The 17,542-nt window shown below is 42.1% G+C and overlaps 2 protein-coding genes across 2 annotated transcripts; one reads left to right on the top strand and one right to left on the bottom strand.

Annotated features, from left to right (window-relative positions):
- Positions 1-7,679: 7,679 nt before the first annotated feature.
- LOC101758763 (probable galacturonosyltransferase 13) lies at positions 7,680-13,148 on the top strand. The gene is made up of 6 exons (XM_004962934.4): positions 7,680-8,482; positions 9,623-9,681; positions 9,765-9,920; positions 10,748-11,335; positions 11,914-12,216; positions 12,443-13,148. The coding sequence occupies exons 1-6, from the start codon at positions 8,272-8,274 to the stop codon at positions 12,731-12,733; spliced, it is 1,608 nt and encodes a 535-aa protein (XP_004962991.1). The 5' UTR covers positions 7,680-8,271; the 3' UTR covers positions 12,734-13,148.
- Positions 13,149-13,304: 156 nt separating this feature from the next.
- LOC101758357 (heparanase-like protein 2) lies at positions 13,305-17,542 on the bottom strand. Its single transcript, XM_004962933.4, has 10 exons — positions 17,021-17,542; positions 16,009-16,232; positions 15,884-15,920; positions 15,457-15,640; positions 15,108-15,256; positions 14,782-15,012; positions 14,483-14,672; positions 14,271-14,396; positions 14,089-14,188; positions 13,305-13,905 (listed from the first exon to the last, which is right to left on the bottom strand). The coding sequence occupies exons 2-10, from the start codon at positions 16,219-16,221 to the stop codon at positions 13,513-13,515; spliced, it is 1,623 nt and encodes a 540-aa protein (XP_004962990.1). The 5' UTR covers positions 16,222-16,232; positions 17,021-17,542; the 3' UTR covers positions 13,305-13,512.

Genomic DNA, 17,542 nt, shown 5'->3' with positions numbered 1-17,542 from the left:
TCAACAAAATCAGAAGACTGCAGGGGCAGCTACTACTGGCTATGGATATGACACAAACTGGTACATCGACAGTGGGGCGTCGGATCATGTCACTAGTGAGCTTGCAAAGACGACCGTCCATGACCAATATAATGGGTGTGATCAAGTGCATACGGCCAATGGAGCAGGTATGAAAATTAGCAACATTGGTCATACAACTTTACATACCCCTAGCAAAAATATTATCCTAAAAAATATTCTTCATGTTCCTAGTGCTAGCAAGAATCTAGTATCTGTTCACAAACTAGCTTGAGATAATAATGCTTACTTAGAATTTCATTCAAATTTCTTTTGCATAAAGGACCAGCAAATGAAGAAAATCATTCATCAAGGTAGATCCCGAGGAGGCCTCTATCCCCTAGGATCACGCATAGCTCCAAAAGATTCCAGAAAACAAGTTTTTTCGGCCATTACTCCTTCAGCTACTCGCTGGCATAGTAGGCTTGGTCATCCAGCTTTTCTATCGTAGAGAAAGTTATTAATGTAAATAAACTTTCTTGTACTAGTGATAAAACTTCGCAGTCTATTTGTAATTCTTGTCAGATGGCCAAGAGCCATCAGTTGCCCTATCCTATATCACATAGTAATTTCCACTTGATTTTTTTTTATGTCTGGGGACCAGCTCCTGTGTCTGTTGGGCACCACAACTATTATGTTAGCTTCATCGATGATTTCAGCAAGTACACTTGGATCTATTTACTAAAGAAAAAATCTGATATCTTTCAAGTCTTCCATGACTTCCAACAACTCGTTGAGAGAAAATTCAACCGCAAAATCAAATCCATGCAGTCGAATTGGGGAGGTGAATATGAGAAGCTAAATTCCTTCTTCCAACGCATAGGCATCACCCATCGTGTTTCTTGTCCTCATGCTCACAAACAAAATGGCGTGGTCAAATGAAAAATATCGTCATATAGTTGAGGTTGGCCTCACTCTTCTTGCTAATGCATCTATGCCCCTAAAGTATTGGGATCATGCCTTTCTAACTGCAACCTACCTCATTAATCTTCTCCCAGCAAAGTCATTAATTATGAGGTTCCTGTCACTCATCTTCTTCACGAGACACCTGATTATAAGTCTCTTCGAGTGTTTGGTTGTGCTTGTTGGCCTAATTTGCGCCCATACAACTAACGCAAGCTTGCTTTTCACTCCACTAGGTGCACCTTCCTAGGTTATAGTGCTATGCACAAGGGGTTTAAGTGTCTTGACATCTCGTCTGGTCGCATCTACATCTAACATCTCTAGGGATGTCGTCTTTGATGAAGAATTCTTCCCCTTTGCTCATCTCAATCCTAATGCTAGCGCCCAACTCCATAAAGAGATCTTTCTTTTGCCTCCACATTTGCTTAGCTATGGGGTGTAAGTTGTGTGCCTACTGATGCTAATTTACCTAACGGTTCTTGTGAGATCATTGGTTCTGTGCAGGAACTTACTTCAGAAAATTTGGAGCAAATTGGAGGGGGAAAAGGAGTATACGCTTCTGGTTCTAGCGTTGCACATCCGGCCACAGCTGATCCGGATCTGCCTGTCCCCACTGCCGCTAATCCCAGTGCGACGCGTGCTGCTTCGCCCACGCACACGCCTGGAGCCCCCTCTGCGCCAGCCGGACTCACGCCTGGTCCTGCCTCCGCCGCTCCCAGCACGACGCGTGGGCCTGAACGTAGCACTTCGCCCGCGCACGCGTCTGGTTCCACCTCCGCCGCTCCCACTACGACGCGTGGGGGGCTTTGTGGGGGGCTTGAAAGCACTGGTTCGCTGCGCGCGTGGAGCCCGCTTCTCCACCGCTGCCACGTCCGCAGGCAGTTTCATCTACGCCATCGTCTGCGCCAGCAACAGAACCACCTGGATCTTCTATGGCTGCTGGATTTGGTGCATTCGAGCAAAATTTTGAGCAGCGGCGCACTCGTCTCCAACATGGTATTGTCAAACCCAAAAGATTTACAAATGGGACTATTCGATATGGAAACTTTTGTGCTACTGGTGAACCAGAAAATTTGCAAGAAGCACTTGGTAATTCTCGATGAAAGCAAGCTATGCAAGAAGAATATATAGCATTGCTCAGAAACAATACATGGCATCTGGTTGAGCCTAAGGATGGTTGTAATCTAATTGACTGCAAATGGGTTTTCAAAGTCAAAAAGAAAGTTGATGGAACAATTGATCAATATAAGGCATGATTGGTAGCGAAAGGTTTTCGACAAAGATATGGGATTGATTACGAGGACACATTCAGTCCAGATGTCAAGATTGCTACTGTGAGGCTAATTTTGTCTTTAGCAGTATCTAGAGGGTGGTGCTTACGACAGTTGGATGTTCAGAATGTGTTTTTACATGGTGTTCTGGAAGAGGAGGTTTATATGAAACAACCTCCAGGTTTTGAGAAAGATGGCGCCTCACATCTGGTGTGCAGGCTTGATAAAGCAATTTATGGTCTTAAGAAAGCTCCACATGCCTGGTATGCAAGATTGAGCACTAAGTTAATTGTGGTTGGTTTTGTTGTGTCAAAATCAGATACATCACTATTCATTTATCAAAAATCAAGAGTAATTATTTACATGCTCATATATGTTGATGATATTATTGTTACTAGCTCTTCTAGTGAAGCAATCTCAGCTTTATTACTGGATCTGCGCAAGGACTTTGCTTTAAAAGATCTTAGTGACTTGCATTATTTTTTGGGTATTGAAGTTCAAAGAAGTAATGATGGTTTGTTACTCTTTCAAGAAAAGTATGCGCAAGAATTTTTAATGCGTGTTGGCATGAATAAGTGCAAGGGTTCTACAACTCCGTTGTCTAGCTCGGAAAAACTCTCAAGTTTTGAGGGTCATCCGCTTGGTCTGGAAGATAGCACTCGTTATAGAAGCATTGTTGGAGCTTTGCAATATCTGACTCTCACTCGACCAGATCTCGCTTTTTCGGTTAATAAGGTATGTCAATTTCTGCATGCACCAACTTCAGTTCATTGGATTGTTGTTAAAGAATTCTTTGTTATGTGCAATTTACGTTGAATATTGGGTTACATGTTAAGAAATCAAGATCTATGGTTTTGAGTGCTTCCTCTGATGCTGATTGGGCTCGAAGTGTTGATGATAGAAAGTCTACTAGAGATTTTGCAATTTTTCTTGTCCTAATCTTGTTCCTTGGAGTGCTAGAAAGCAGGCTACTGCATCTAGATCTTGTACGGAAGCAGAGTATAAATCTATGGCTAATGCTACAGTTGAGTTAATTTGGTTTGCTGTTGGAGCTTGGTATTCGGCTGGTGCAACCTCCAATTTTGTGGTGTGACAATTTAGGAGCCACTTATCTTTCAGCTAATCCGGTCTTTCATGCACGGGCTAAGCATATTGAGATTGATTTTCATTTTGTTCGAGAGAGGGTAACTAAGAAGCAATTGCAAGTGCGTTTTGTGTCTACTCATGATCAAGTTGCAGATGGATTCACGAAAGCAGTATCGGCTGGTAAGCTAGAAGAATTCAAGAGCAATCTAAATCTCAAAAGGAAGAGAAGTTTAGATTGAGAGAGGATGTTAAAAGATATGTTTGTAACCTGTTCGGACTCTATGGTTCTTATGCGGTTGTGATCTGGTCAAGTGTGGATAGATTTGCTTAGAGATAGGGTATGTCCTGTTGTATTTCAAATATATGAAGCCTACTAGTCCTAGATAATCACAACCATATCAATGTAATCTCTTGGTGAATTTCACCCTTTATAAACGTGTAATCGTGGCGAGCCAAGATAGGCAACCACGTTTCCTCCTTTCTTTCAGCCTTCACCTAGTACTAAAGGGTTTCACAGGGCGCTACTGGGGAACTAACCGTTAGACCTGATACTAATGCTTACAGATCAAAAACCAGCCGGTACTAAGTCTCGGGATAAATGCTAAGTTTTTCGGTAGTGATTTTAGGGTGTTCTTAAAAGCCAATATATAAATATTTAACATGCAGCATGTTCTTAAAAGCTACCTTCATGTTAAGTTGTTAACACATTCAATGAATTCTTATGCGATGCAAGAGCGAAGAAAGAGTAGCAGGCTATATGCTGGGGTTCCATAGGATTCTATCATTTTCCTTAAGGACTAACTTAGCGCCATTATCTATGATTACCAATACCTAATGATTTTTTTATCAACTCGATGTAACAATCTTGAATCAATAAACCTTCCTTTATGGAAAAAATACCTAATGATTTTTAAAGCTCGGCTACGTCGCCTTCTGCTGCTGTGTAAATAAAATGGTAGCTTTGAACTACTGACACAATATATAGTTAATATAAGAGAATCGGTTGCAATGCAGCAGTTGGATATTTCAGCGACGGTAGAAGAAGTATGCACGAAAGTTTACATTCAACAGACTTCTAGTACGTATCAGTGAGTAGTCAGACGGAGATTATCACATGCGGCATCTCCTTAGCTCGGGTAAAGCAGCCGTGCACATCATACACAGTTGCTTTCAAGCTACAAAAGAGTTGTCCAAGATAGGTGTACTCACTTCAATTCGTTCCAAATAGAAGAACTTTTAGGTTTATCCTAATTAAGTCAAACCTTTTTAACTTATAAATAAAATTATTTTTAATAGAAATAGTTACACATTAAGATCATTGGTTTTACGATAAAACTAGTAATATGTTTTTTTACGTTGTCCATCTTTATGAATTTTTTATCTTGAAAAAAGTTTGACTTGAGAAAATCTAAAAAAAGTTATATTTAATTTGTGGATGGATTATCTGGTAGACTAGTGCGGTGGTTTTGAATTACGGTGCACTGATACATGACGGTTATTATTGGACCACTTATTGTTTTTTCTTTCCTGATAGGTGGCTTGCACAGCTCCTAGCTCTCGAGCTGACGCTGCGTACAGTATATATATGAATATAATTTTAAAGAGACTAATTTTACCAACACTACGTACGTGATACCTTATGGTTCGTGATGCTGACAATAAAGTAGAGATATAAGTTCTTAGCGCCGGCCTTTTGAACCTGCTGCATAGCCATTAGGGATCAAGATTCTAATTTTGCTCTCTGCTTTTTTGTCGGTACATTTGGTCTCTGAGCATGCATGCATGGTAACGTGTGAAATATCTACAAATGTAAAGTTAAAATTTTTGTGCACACCACCACATCGAGGGCGCGGTTTACTTGTTTTTGTACCAGCATCACCTGTGGAAAGATCGAATATGATGAAAATGCTAACGATCTGCTGTTCAGGGGATATATGCGAGTACAGATGATGGGGGAGACACGGTAGACCTAAGCATTTTAAGCCTGATCCGAGCCTGATCCGAGCTTGATGGGTTTTGGCCCGCCCACACCAGCTATCGGACCGGGCGTGGTTAGCGAAAACTAAGCCTGAAAAAAACCGGACCGGTCCGAGTCTGCTCAAACAATTAATTTCATTTATTTTTCAACTAAAAAAGAACGGACGGCCCAAGCCCAACCCCGAGCCCAACTTGACAACGCCCATGGGCTATTCGTGAGCGCAAATTTTCGGCCCGAAATGAATCAGACTTTTTGTCAGCCCGGCCTGAGCCCAACCCAGCCTGCAAAATGCTCAGGTCTAATAAGTTAGGTTCTACTAGGTTGTTTACGACTCCGTTGTTTCTAATCGCTTATATCTATATAGAGATACTAAAGTTCCTAGCTTTGGTGCCCTCTTATGCATCCTAGCCCCACGTGGGATCCATGTATTGTTCAGCGGAATCCATGTGGGATCCCCACACTATTAAAGTGGGACCTAGGTGGGACCCACATGAGATTCAGGTGGGACACATATACCCAGCAGGACCCACACATTATCTGGTCGGACCTGCGTACCATTGAGAAGGTCTCATGATCTTTTTTAAAAATAATTATTGATGTCGGTTTTTTCATTATTTGATGTTATAGTGTATGGAAAGTATAAAATATATTTAATTATTTCCTATGTATGAAAATAACTAAATTTTGTATACTACGTTCACATGCAGTACCCCTACTACTTTTTGGACTTTGCTTTCACTTCATAAACTCACAAAATATGATTAAATTATTCCTTCCTAGCTAATTTTAACTTTTACCCCTATCAAAACCAAATGTTAGTGAATTCATAAATAAAAAGTTATACAGTGCTCGAATGACCATTACCATTAAAAAATTAATTGAATTAAATATTTGATGCGATCAATTTGATTTCAGATCATGTGTTATTTATTTATTTGTCGATGCATCGACGCGATGCTACTTTAAGTAAGATGACAAATTTGCTAAGATGACAATTTTGTATTTCATTATTATTTGATTTTAAACATCGCGCATCGCGCCAACCTGACTAGTTGAACTTCTAACATCACCCGCATTCCTTTTAATTTTGTGCCTTGTGTAATTCCTAGGAAGCATCATTTCTTTGAAGAGCCAGATGAAACAGGATCGCCTTTTGTAACCAATGTGGGTCCAGGAGCCCACCTCACAAATGATACAAAATGAGAAACGGCCCACAGCAAGGCCCAGAGCAAAATGTGATCAAGCAGGAGTAGGCCGTGGGTGGTGCTGTCGGTGCTGAGCGGCTCACGTCGAAAATCAATCATGATGCGTAGTAGTTGTGCGCATCGATCTCTCTCTTTCTTGTTTGTACCTGGGCAAACCGCGAATTGAGGCCCACCATGCACAATGGGCCAGATCGTGGCAACGCGAGAGACAGCGAGCTTGGGCGTGGGCCAATGGAGATAGGTGGGTTTTTTTTTCCCCACTAAGTGCATGTCTGAAACGCTTTTGGCATCGCCAACCTGTGAGAGTTAAATGGCCATTTGAAGAACTCCGCTACCTTTTTTTTTTCGCGAAAGAACTCCACTACCTTGGAGCAATAATTCTTGTAAAATAATGAAAGCTGTAATAAATACTAAAACGTTGTGTGAAATGACAAATATACATGAATAATAATTCCTCCATCCCAAATTGTAAATCGTTTTGATATTTATAGATTCATAAATTTTGCTATTTATTTAGATGTACACAGACAATTTGGGACGGGGAAGTAGAGTTCTACGTGATTCATCCAAAAAAAAATGAGTTTTCATGTGCATGGACTATTCATGATAAAATTAACAAAGGTTCAGGTGTTAGCCGAACCGCAGCTAGATTATAGAAACCGGATTTCTATCCGACACATCGTGGAATGAGGATGGCCTTTGGATCTTCATCCGATGGCATGGAAAGTGTGATATCCTCCCTGAAACACCCGAGTGTCCCGTAGACACTTCTTCGGAAGATAATCAAAACATTACATATGGTCAGTAAATTATTTGAATATTGGTATTTCGTAGGACACGTATTTGAGTACAAATTTGTATGTTAGTGACTTGGCTACCCACGAGAAAACTACAATGTGAACAAACAAATTTCCAAAGAAAAACAAACGAACTACCCGCACCATTTTCAGCAACCCCATCAGCAGCATTTCCACCGAAACTTGCACGGATGTCGAAAATTCCATCCATGGCCAGATGGCCTGCCATCGTGCTGCGGACTTGTCCGAGTAATTCCATTCATCTTCTTCCCCGAAACCGCAACCTGCTGGCGTCAGGTGATTGGGTCTACTCCGAGCCGGGGGCGTTTGACCCAACCGCGCCACGCGGGACAGACGGGGTCTCTCCGACCCGGCGCCGACCTGACCGACGCACTCGGGCTCGCTGCCGTGCCGTGCCGCCCTGTTCATCGGGTCAAATCTCTCGTCTTCTTCCTCGTCGCTTCCTCTCCCACCTCCTCCCCACTCCTCGCCTAATCCCCAATCCCGGAACCTCACCGCCGAGAACCCCAGATCAAACCCTTCCCCCCGCCCATTCCCGTTCCCGTTCCTCCCGCGCGATCCGCTCGCTCTTCTTCCCTGCCCGCCCGCCTGCCCGAGGGAGAGCAAGAAATCGGGCGAGGAATCTGACCAGCCAGCCGCCGGGGGTTTCTTGATCCGGGCGCGGGATTCGTCGCGCCCAGGACCCAGAGCAAGGCGAATCAAGAACGGGTTACCGGGGCCGGGGAGCAATCAAGATCGCTTTTTTTTGGTTTTCTTGAGGGGGCTGCCGGTTCTGTTCCCCTCCCAGCGCGACAATGCCGGATCCGGCCGGCGGCGCCCCCCGCCCCCACGCCGCCGGGCTGGGATGCCCCGCCTGAGCCACCCCGCCGGCCGCCGCGGCTCCCGATGCTCGTCTGGTCCCCGGGGGCAGGAGAGGGAGCAGCGGCCGTGGGCGTGGGCGTCGGCCAGCGAGGATGCAGATCCGCCTCTCGCCAAGCATGAGGAGCATCACCATCTCCACTAGCCATGGCCTGCTAGACTTGATGAGGCTCAAGGCCGCCGCGCGGCACTTCTCCTACCGCACCGTCTTCCACACCGTCCTCATCCTCGCCTTCCTCCTGCCCTTCGTCTTCATACTCACCGCCGTCATGACGCTCGAGGGCTTCAACAAGTGCTCCTCCCTAGGTACGCACTCCACACTGCTGCTGCTGCTGCTGCTACTACTACTGTTCTTGAAATGATGCGTATAGCTACTTCCATTCCTTTCTTGGAATGGAATGATCTTCCGTTACTGAAATGGCGTGTGCTGCAACACTTCCATTCCTGAAATGATGCGATGCAGTGCACTGTTAGTACTGAAACAGTTTAGGAAATGCACTGCCTGACTAGATATGTTCCATGTGTACACGGTAGCATGAATTGCGTGATCCGGTCGGTGAATAACCGGATGGAGGCTGATAATTTGGCGTTTTTAACCTCAATTCTTGTTACCTTGCACTCATGTGTAACTGCATTGGTCACGACTATCGCGACTCGAACATTTTCTGTTGCTAGAATCTAGGGCCTATTTGGGCAGCTTATTTGGTCGCATACATGCTTAGTGTGCTGATTAACTGCCAACATGCCAACTTGGTTTGCTCTAGCTTCCAGAAACCGCTTATTTTGGCCTATGTATATTAAAGGTAACTCCAGAGGAGGATGCTTACTGCTTATGTGCCATCTTAAGTAGTTGCTAAGGTTGCTTTTGGAACACGTGCGACTTCCATTGCTGTAGTCATGGTATTTTCATGGTTCAATGAGAAATTGGGTGCATTTTATAGGTAGAAAAGCTTAACAAGTTAATATCCTAAGCAATGCCCCTACCTCTCTCCAGAGAGTATTGGGTAGCGAGGGGTGCTGGGTCTTTCTTACAAGAAGCCAAGAAGGATGGTTTCTGTGCACTTTTTCCTTGAAATGCTATGCCTGGATGAACCACTGCTTCCAAATGGATAAAAGTTTATATCTAAAAGCTATGCATAGTTGAATTTGAGATCTATTTGCCAATTTTATTACATCAGAATCATAATCGACACATTTATTAATAAAGTGACTCTTAATTCTGACTTCCAGAATTTCATTATATACTTCAATAAAATCTTTAAGAAAGAAGTATCTATTGTTGCTGCTGGTTTAAGGCAATATGCAACTCAGCATGGGGTGGGTTCTCATTATTTGGCTATCTGTTGCAACACATTTTTTATTCAATGCTGAATTCTGTATATAAAATGTAATTGTATAATATTTCTGGTCAACAACTTGTTACTAATCACCAGCTGCTATTATCAGATTGTCTGGGAAGAAGGTTAGGTCCACGCCTTCTTGGTAGGGGCAACGATGGTTCCATGGTACTTTATGTCCTTTAATCTTCTATTTTCTTCCATTTTTAGGATTTGCTTTATTTATTCGAGTTTTTTATTCTAATGTGCAGAGGCTTGTGAGGGATTTGTATTCGATGCTTGATGAGATAAATTCTGAGGAAGGTCCTGTTGATTTGAAGGTTCCAGAATCTTTTGATGAATTTATCTGGGATATGAAGAATAATGATTATGATTTAAGGTCATTTGCTTTTAAACTTAAGGCAACGGTAAGCTAGCTTCTTTCTTTTCCCCGCTTCATTTAAACATTGACAGTGCAAGCATTTGATTTTGGCAGTAAACTGTTAGCTTATGTCAGTTTTTAGTTAATGTGTTTGGTGATGCACAAACTAGGTTGTTGCAGAAACTCAATGTCCTGTTCTCTTGCAATTCAATGAGTGTATCACCCATGCTTTGCTGTGAGATTGTTTATTGATGTTTTCTTGTACTATCCACATTAATGAAAAGTTTTATATAAGGTTCGGGGGTTTTCTCGACCTGCGTGAGAAGGTCTTCTCTCTTAGAAAAAGCTTGGGGGCTGTCTTAGCCCCCGCAGGTCGAGTTTTTTGTATACACATCTATATTGTCCAAAGGGTACTATAGGAATTTTTTTCTATGAAAGGATGTCTTTTCATGTAAAAATGCATACGGTTTCAGTGTTTCACAAACTTACACCTTTTCAACTGAAAGGTATCTAATTGAACCATCCCTTAACTATTTTCAGTTCTGAAGGTTAATAACTTGATTAAATGATGTAATGAGGATGCTACATTAGGACCCACTTTTTTAGCAAAGAATGATTCTAGCCTCGATCCAGCTGACTCTAAATCTGAAGTTATTTTACAACAGATTGGTATGGCCTTTGTGTAGAAACTAGAAACTCTTAACCTTTTTTGGTATACCTACACAACATCCCACAAAGCTCATGCACTTAGTGTGAGTGATCACCAACCCAAAGTTTTAATATCAGCAAGTGTTTCATGATGTCATCTATACAACTTTTCTGCTTTGCTCTTGATGCAGTTCTTATACTCATTTTCTTCATTATGCCACGCAGATGGAGAGCATGGATAAGGAATTGAGATCATCAAGGTTATCAGAGCAGCTAAACAAACACTATGCTGCAATTGCTATTCCTAAAGGCCTTTATTGCCTTTCGTTGCGTTTAACCGATGAATACTCCTCAAACGCCCTTGCAAGGAAACAACTACCACCCCCTGAGTTGGTGCCTCGTCTTTCGGACAACTCCTATTACCATTTTGTGTTAGCATCAGATAACATCCTTGCAGCCTCAGTTGTGGTCAGATCGACAGTTAAATCATCACTGAATCCTGAGAGGATAGTCTTCCATGTTATTACTGACAAAAAAACCTACCCTGCCATGCATTCATGGTTTGCTTTGAATTCTCTCTATCCTGCTATTGTTGAAGTAAAAGGTGTGCACCAATTTGATTGGTTGACAAAAGAAAATGTTCCTGTACTTGAAGCTATAGAAACTCAGCGCACCGTCAGAGATCGTTTCCGTGGAAATCACCTTGCAAGAACCAGTGCTAGTGATAGTCCAAGGGTCTTTGCAGCCAAGCTGCAGGCAGGAAGTCCAACATATACTTCCGTGCTCAATCATATTCGAATATACTTGCCTGAGGTATTGGAATTTTCTTCTGACTATTATTCCTGTTCCTTTCTTAGTGCAGTTTTGTCAGCTCTGGTGTATTTGATGATCAAGTAAATAATGCATAGTAGTTTTTCTCAAACTACGCAGGAGAGCTGCGTGTCATTTCATTAAGATAGAAAAAGAGTACAAAAGAGAAGGGAAAGCCCCTAAACTCAGTACAAAGAACACCCCAACACACCCAAAACCTCCCTTATACTAAAACAGACGCGCCAAAAAAAACACAGAAAAAAACATGACCAGGAAACATGTTGATAGAAGGATGGGCTGAAATGATGAAAATTTCAAGGGAATTGAAGTACTTTTAGCTTTGTAATCTGTAAAATTAGCCACTGTGAACATGTTGTAGTTAGCTAGTCCTGTTGGGATCAAGAAGCAAATGATGCTGAATAAATACTTTTTTCCTTGAGATATCTGGAGCTTTCTCTACTTATATAGATACAAAAATTGTATATGGACGCAAATTTGTTCAAAGTGCAGTTCTATTTGTTGACATACATCATTTTTGCTGAAAGTTCCACAATTACATGACTGTTAATCTGTAAATGCAGTTGTTCCCAAGCCTCAACAAGGTCGTATTTCTTGATGACGACGTTGTTGTCCAGCATGACCTATCACCACTTTGGGATATTGATCTAGCTGGGAATGTTAATGGTGCTGTTGAGACTTGCAGAGGTGGAGACAGTTGGGTGATGTCTAAGAGGTTCAGGAATTATTTTAACTTTTCTCATCCCCTCATCGCAAGTAATTTTGACCCTTCAGAGTGTGCTTGGGCATATGGTATGAACATTTTTGACCTGAATGCATGGAGGAAGACAACTATCAAAGATAAATACCATCATTGGGTCAAGGAGGTAAGAATTGATAAACTTTTTTTTGTCATTTTCATTGTAAACAAGTGAACATTTACAAGTATTAAACAAGTGAACATATACAAGTATTAGAAGTGAACATCATTGGTCTCATTTTTTATCAGTATTAATTTCAATTCTAGTTGATTATAGAAACTATCTGCGGTATAGTCTATATTTTTTACATTTGAAAGTAACTGATGAGCTTCCATTACTCATTTGTATGTAGAATCTGAAGTCAAACTTCACACTTTGGAGGCTTGGAACATTACCACCAGGGCTTATAGCATTTAAAGGCCATGTCCATCCAATTGATCCATCTTGGCATCTGTTAGGCTTGGGTTATCAAGAAAAGACAGATATCAGTAGTGTTGAACAAGCAGCAGTTATACATTATAATGGGCAAAGTAAACCATGGCTGGAGATTGGTTTTAAACATCTTCAGCCATTTTGGACAAGACATGTGAACTACTCAAATGAATTCATAAAAAACTGTCATATAATGGAGCCTCAGTTGTAGATTGTCGTGACAAAATAAATAAAAGCATATATTAAGTGAAATTAAATTCGTTATTTGGAGACAGGCATCAAAGAGTTTGTGAAGGTAACGGGGAGCTTAGTAATCCCCCAGACAGTTACATGCGCTGATGGAGGATATTCGATGAACAGAAAGGAAATGTTTTTTTTTCACCCATTTACTCTAGGATCCCTTTCTTTTAATTTATTCCATTTGTATCATAGCTCATGAAATTACAATATTGTTTAGGATGGTTCTTTTGTATTTGATGGAGCAATATATAAGTTGCCTGATTTGGCAGAACTGATGGTAGCCCCATCCCTATTGTAATTGATGAAGAGTATACACAGTTCACCATGTGAAAAGCATGGGATTTTGATTTTGCGAAGGACCTTGTAGACTTGCTCCTTATTTTTTATGATATCTGTTCATGCCAAAAAAATTTAATCATGTGTATGTGCATGCATTCCATTTGAATGTACATTTTTTTACAGAAGAAAACTGTGAATTCCTATGGGAAGGTCAGTATAGCTCTCACCACTCAGCAAGTTTGAAGGCACAATTTTCTCAGGAATTAGGTTGATACCGGGTGAAATGCTGAACATTTCATTTATAAATGTTGATGAATGTACATCAACATGGCATTGACATGGATCAGCATAACATTAGTAACCAGGGAACTCTAATTGTTGTGAAAATGTGGCCCAATTGGGGCACAAATCAGAAAACAAAAGGGCATATCTTTACAGTGTCCGTGTTCTTCAGAACATCCCTATAGTTGATCATCGGCCACAAGCTTCAGCCTCGAAGTCTGGGAAGACGACGAATGCAATGGTCAGAGGAGCAACGTAGATCGGTGAGTTGACCGAAACTTCCACTGGATACAATGGAGGGATGTCGCCATCTTCAGTGAGTTCTAGAGGAACTCCATTCAGGAGCATGGTCCGGGCAAAGGGGTTCCCATCTTTTGCTGAGAGATGGTACTCTTCCCTCTTGGAATACCCGTCTGAAGCTTTGCTCCCGACCCAAGAAACCGTCCTTTTAAGGCCATGGACAAAGATATTGTCCCTTCTGATCCCTTGCCCCTCTGCAAGATTGACATTGAGGTCGTTCCTGACTGAAACCATGAATCCCATGCTTCGGTGCAGGTTCAGCAAGAGGATTGCGACGCCCCCCTATAGTAGGAGTATTTTGAGAGCAATGAGATCAGCATAGGTTCACTTGAAATCTCAGAACGGTACGCTTGCTAACAGGTTGACATGTCAGTACATTACAATTTTAATATTTCCTTAGTTTGTTTAAGTTTGGTGGACGCAACACAAATGGTGAGTAATCAGAATCTTTGGGAAGACTCGTACCTTTTGCTTCCCGCAATGCACATAGGCACGCAAGTATGAAGAGCCACTGATGTCTGTAGAAAGAACTCCTGTACCCATGAGCCGATGCCACAGCAAGGCACTGAAAGATACTGTGGCTTAGTCCAATGCATATCGAAATAGTAGAGCAAGTTTGTGGCAACATATTCATTACAGAGACTTGCCTGTAGTAATCCGGGTTTGGCACGAAAGTTTCAGTGTCAAGAAGCCCATAGTTGCCACCAATCAGCGTCTGTCTGCAGTACACCTTGGTGTCATACTTTGCTGACTGCCCAAGTTGATCAAGATACCTAGTTGAAACAGAAAACATGAGAAAAAAGACAAGAAAGTAACCAAGGTGAAGACCAGACTACTAATTCATCAGACAAGTAATCACCAGAAGCTATTCAGGAAAGTATTGGACACAAGACGGCTGCCGCTGTTATATGCACCACCAGCTTCCCCAACCCATGGAGCAGACCATGGTCCATGGCGTTGTATTGTGAGTTGGAGACTTCTGAATGTGTCAGAAGCACGGCTCAAATATTGTGGGTTCAAAATTCTATTTGGAACTTGTGGATCGTTACCTGATCAAGATTGAAGTTAGCAGAATGGTGTCGATGTCATTTGGATGTACGACAGAAAACAGAGATTACTCAAGGAGTAGGGCCAACATTATGTCTGAAAAGGACTCACCAGCACCAAGGTTGTAAATATGATGAGTCATTGCATTGAGAACATTTGGCCCAGACACCTCAAGAAGCTCAGCAAACCATTTTTGGTCAAAAAATCCTCCTGGGGCTACGACCAGTGGTCTTCTGGAATCTCCATATAACTCATTGATGATGGTTTGGAGTTCAACTAAGTCCTTTCCATATTGTTCAGCTCCCACGCTCGCTCCGATTCCACTTCCACTCAATTCATTACCTATGACATGAGCACATCATGTTATAAGCATTACATGAATGGAAGATATTCCCAACTTCAAAGCAGCAAATAAGAATGTTATCACATTGCATTACCAAATTCCCAAGAATCTATAGGATAGTCCTTTGAAACTGTGTACTCCATGAACTCTCGAGCATTGCTTGAATTCCAAGGGCCTCCCCAAACACCTCTGCGTATCTGCTGTCGTCCTTGAAGCGCGTTAAGACCAAATGTAATAACTGCACTGAAGGGATAAAACAAAACAGATTTATGAAACAGCTGTATTAATTGAATTATTGCAAATGAACATAATAAGGATATTCTTAATCTGAAGTCATGTTCTCATATAGTAAGTTTCAAGATGTGGCACATTCAAAAATCCATGCTATAATAAACATCCTGAAGAAAATGCAGAGGGCAATAAACAACTAAACAAGGGCTCACCCTGTATTCACGAATAGATCATTAATAGCATCCCATCTTTCCAAGGTTATGCATCCTTGAGAAAACCCAAACAGACCGCCTGAAACCTTTGTAAATGGATCGCATGGAGATTCTAAATTTGGTGTTCCATATAACACCTGATCTTGTAAAGAGCCTCCGACTCTGATACGCAATGGGCTAAAGGCTACAAGAACAAAAGTGGAAAAGGAATAAATTCATGACCAAATATGCTGAAGTATCATCAAGTAGGCAAACTACATTTGAGAAAATGGCATAGGTAACATGGTACACTTCAGCAGTAAATCAATTTTACATTAGATTACAAATCAGCATGAATTGTCATCTTCTTCCCATAGATGGACTAAGAAGATGGGAAAACTTCTCCATATTTTAGATAATTATTCAATTAAGTAGTTCGAATATTCACCTTGAATAGCTTTAGCCAACAAAGGGTTAGTCAGGTCCTGGGAAAATTCACAAAAAGAACAAAATTACTCCATTGCTGATACACCAAATGCCGCATTACAAAAAAGGCACAATCTTGGAACTTACCAAATTTAAGACAGAAGCCCTTCCCCATGGGCATTGGTCGTAGTTACACTTCTCCGGGGGCCACCAATCAATGGTGGCGCAAACAAATTCATCACTGGTCGAAGCAATCGTCTCAGAGCCTCGAACAATTACAGTCACATCTGAGTAATCCTCTGCTCGAACCCATGCAGGCAGACAGAGTAGAGGCAAGAGAAAGATAAACCATAAGCTCATGCTTCCAGAACCTGCAAATGGTTGTGGTGTGGTCAACAAAAAGGACAATTAGAACGGCTCAGACCTACTACAATGCTGTTTATATAAGGGAAATAGTTGGTAAGAAAAGGTCCGCATTTCCACTCCATTAGTAGAGCTGAAAGTGACTCCTGCCGTTTCAACTTGGCTATATTATCTGATCTTATTTTTATCAGATCAGAATTCAGTACGTGGAACTGTTCCAGCTTCTTTAATTTAACTAGACCACTTTATTGATGTCTCAATCATGAAACTGTGATTTGCCGCTTCGCACTAAGGCACATCCAAATATCCCCATTTTAACATAGGATCAAGATAAGCTCATCCATATCTTCAGGTAGAGAAAAAATTGTTTTTTTTTCTGAGGAAAGGAGGAATTTTATCAGTTGAAGAGGGAAGCAAAATCCTGCAAATCCAGGAAATGTCCGTCTCGGATTGCCGAAGGAGGGCTTGTGATATTGAAGAAATGAGACCATCTGACATGTAAATCAGCAAAAGACCTAGTCTCTTCCCAAATCTAACGAAACCATTTCTAAAGACTCGAATCGAAGGAAACTGTTTTTGTCAAAAAAAAATTGAAGGAAACTGAAGAACAAGGTTCTTCTCCCACCGAAAAAACGAAAGAAAACAAAACAGAATGGAGCAAAGCCCAAGAAAAACCCAACTGAATCCGAACCTCGGATGAACCACGAGCACTCTAATCATCAAGGCGGCAAACCGCGTGCTAAAAAGAAGTGAATTAGGCTGGAATTCAAGAGGCACCAGGCAGGGGGGCCAATACCTGGACAACCGCACCCAACCCAAGAACGGCCGCGACTCGGCTCCGGCGCTCAAGAACAGGGACCCCCTCTTCTCCCAATGCAGGCGGCGGCGCAAATCAAGAAAAGCTCGAGCCTTTCGTCAGCCGGAACCAGGACCGGGGAGTGGATTCTATGATTGCGCGCAGCTCGTGCTCATGGATAAAGAGTGGGGTGGGGGAAGAAGAGACGGGACGGGAGATTCTTGAGGAAAATCTCGGCGGTGGTTGCCGCTTCGCTTTATACTACGGAACAATCTCTCCCTTCCAAGCTACTCCCTCTTGCCGAAAGAAAGCTACGCAGCTCCCTCCTGATTAAGTACAGAGGCAAGTAGACAAGTAGTGGTGTTGACCCAACGCACGAACCCACTCGAATGTGCAGCTCGCAAAGATGCTCCTCGCTGCGTTGATGCGGAGGCCGGTCAAACTGTTTTTAGCACCTGATCAGACCGGCCTCACCACGAACCTGCGAGGATCCAACGACCACCTGCTCGGGAGGAACCCCAT

The sequence above is a fragment of the Setaria italica genome, chromosome III (assembly GCF_000263155.2).
Source record: "Setaria italica strain Yugu1 chromosome III, Setaria_italica_v2.0, whole genome shotgun sequence".
Lineage (NCBI taxonomy): Eukaryota > Viridiplantae > Streptophyta > Magnoliopsida > Poales > Poaceae > Setaria > Setaria italica.
This window is presented reverse-complemented; position numbering and strand designations above follow the sequence as displayed.

Bases quoted from the DNA above. Each gene is read 5' to 3' on its own strand.
- LOC101758763 (XM_004962934.4), top strand. From the start codon at position 8,272: ATGCAGATCCGCCTCTCGCCAAGCATGAGGAGCATCACCATCTCCACT. The intron at 8,483-9,622 runs GTACGCACTCCA...TGCTATTATCAG, and splicing joins CAACAAGTGCTCCTCCCTAG to ATTGTCTGGGAAGAAGGTTA. The intron at 9,682-9,764 runs GTACTTTATGTC...TCTAATGTGCAG, and splicing joins GGGGCAACGATGGTTCCATG to AGGCTTGTGAGGGATTTGTA.
- LOC101758357 (XM_004962933.4), bottom strand. From the start codon at position 16,221: ATGAGCTTATGGTTTATCTTTCTCTTGCCTCTACTCTGTCTGCCTGCA. The intron at 15,257-15,456 runs GTGAGCCCTTGT...TTATCCCTTCAG, and splicing joins GATCTATTCGTGAATACAGG to TGCAGTTATTACATTTGGTC. The intron at 14,673-14,781 runs GTGAGTCCTTTT...AATCTTGATCAG, and splicing joins TATTTACAACCTTGGTGCTG to GTAACGATCCACAAGTTCCA.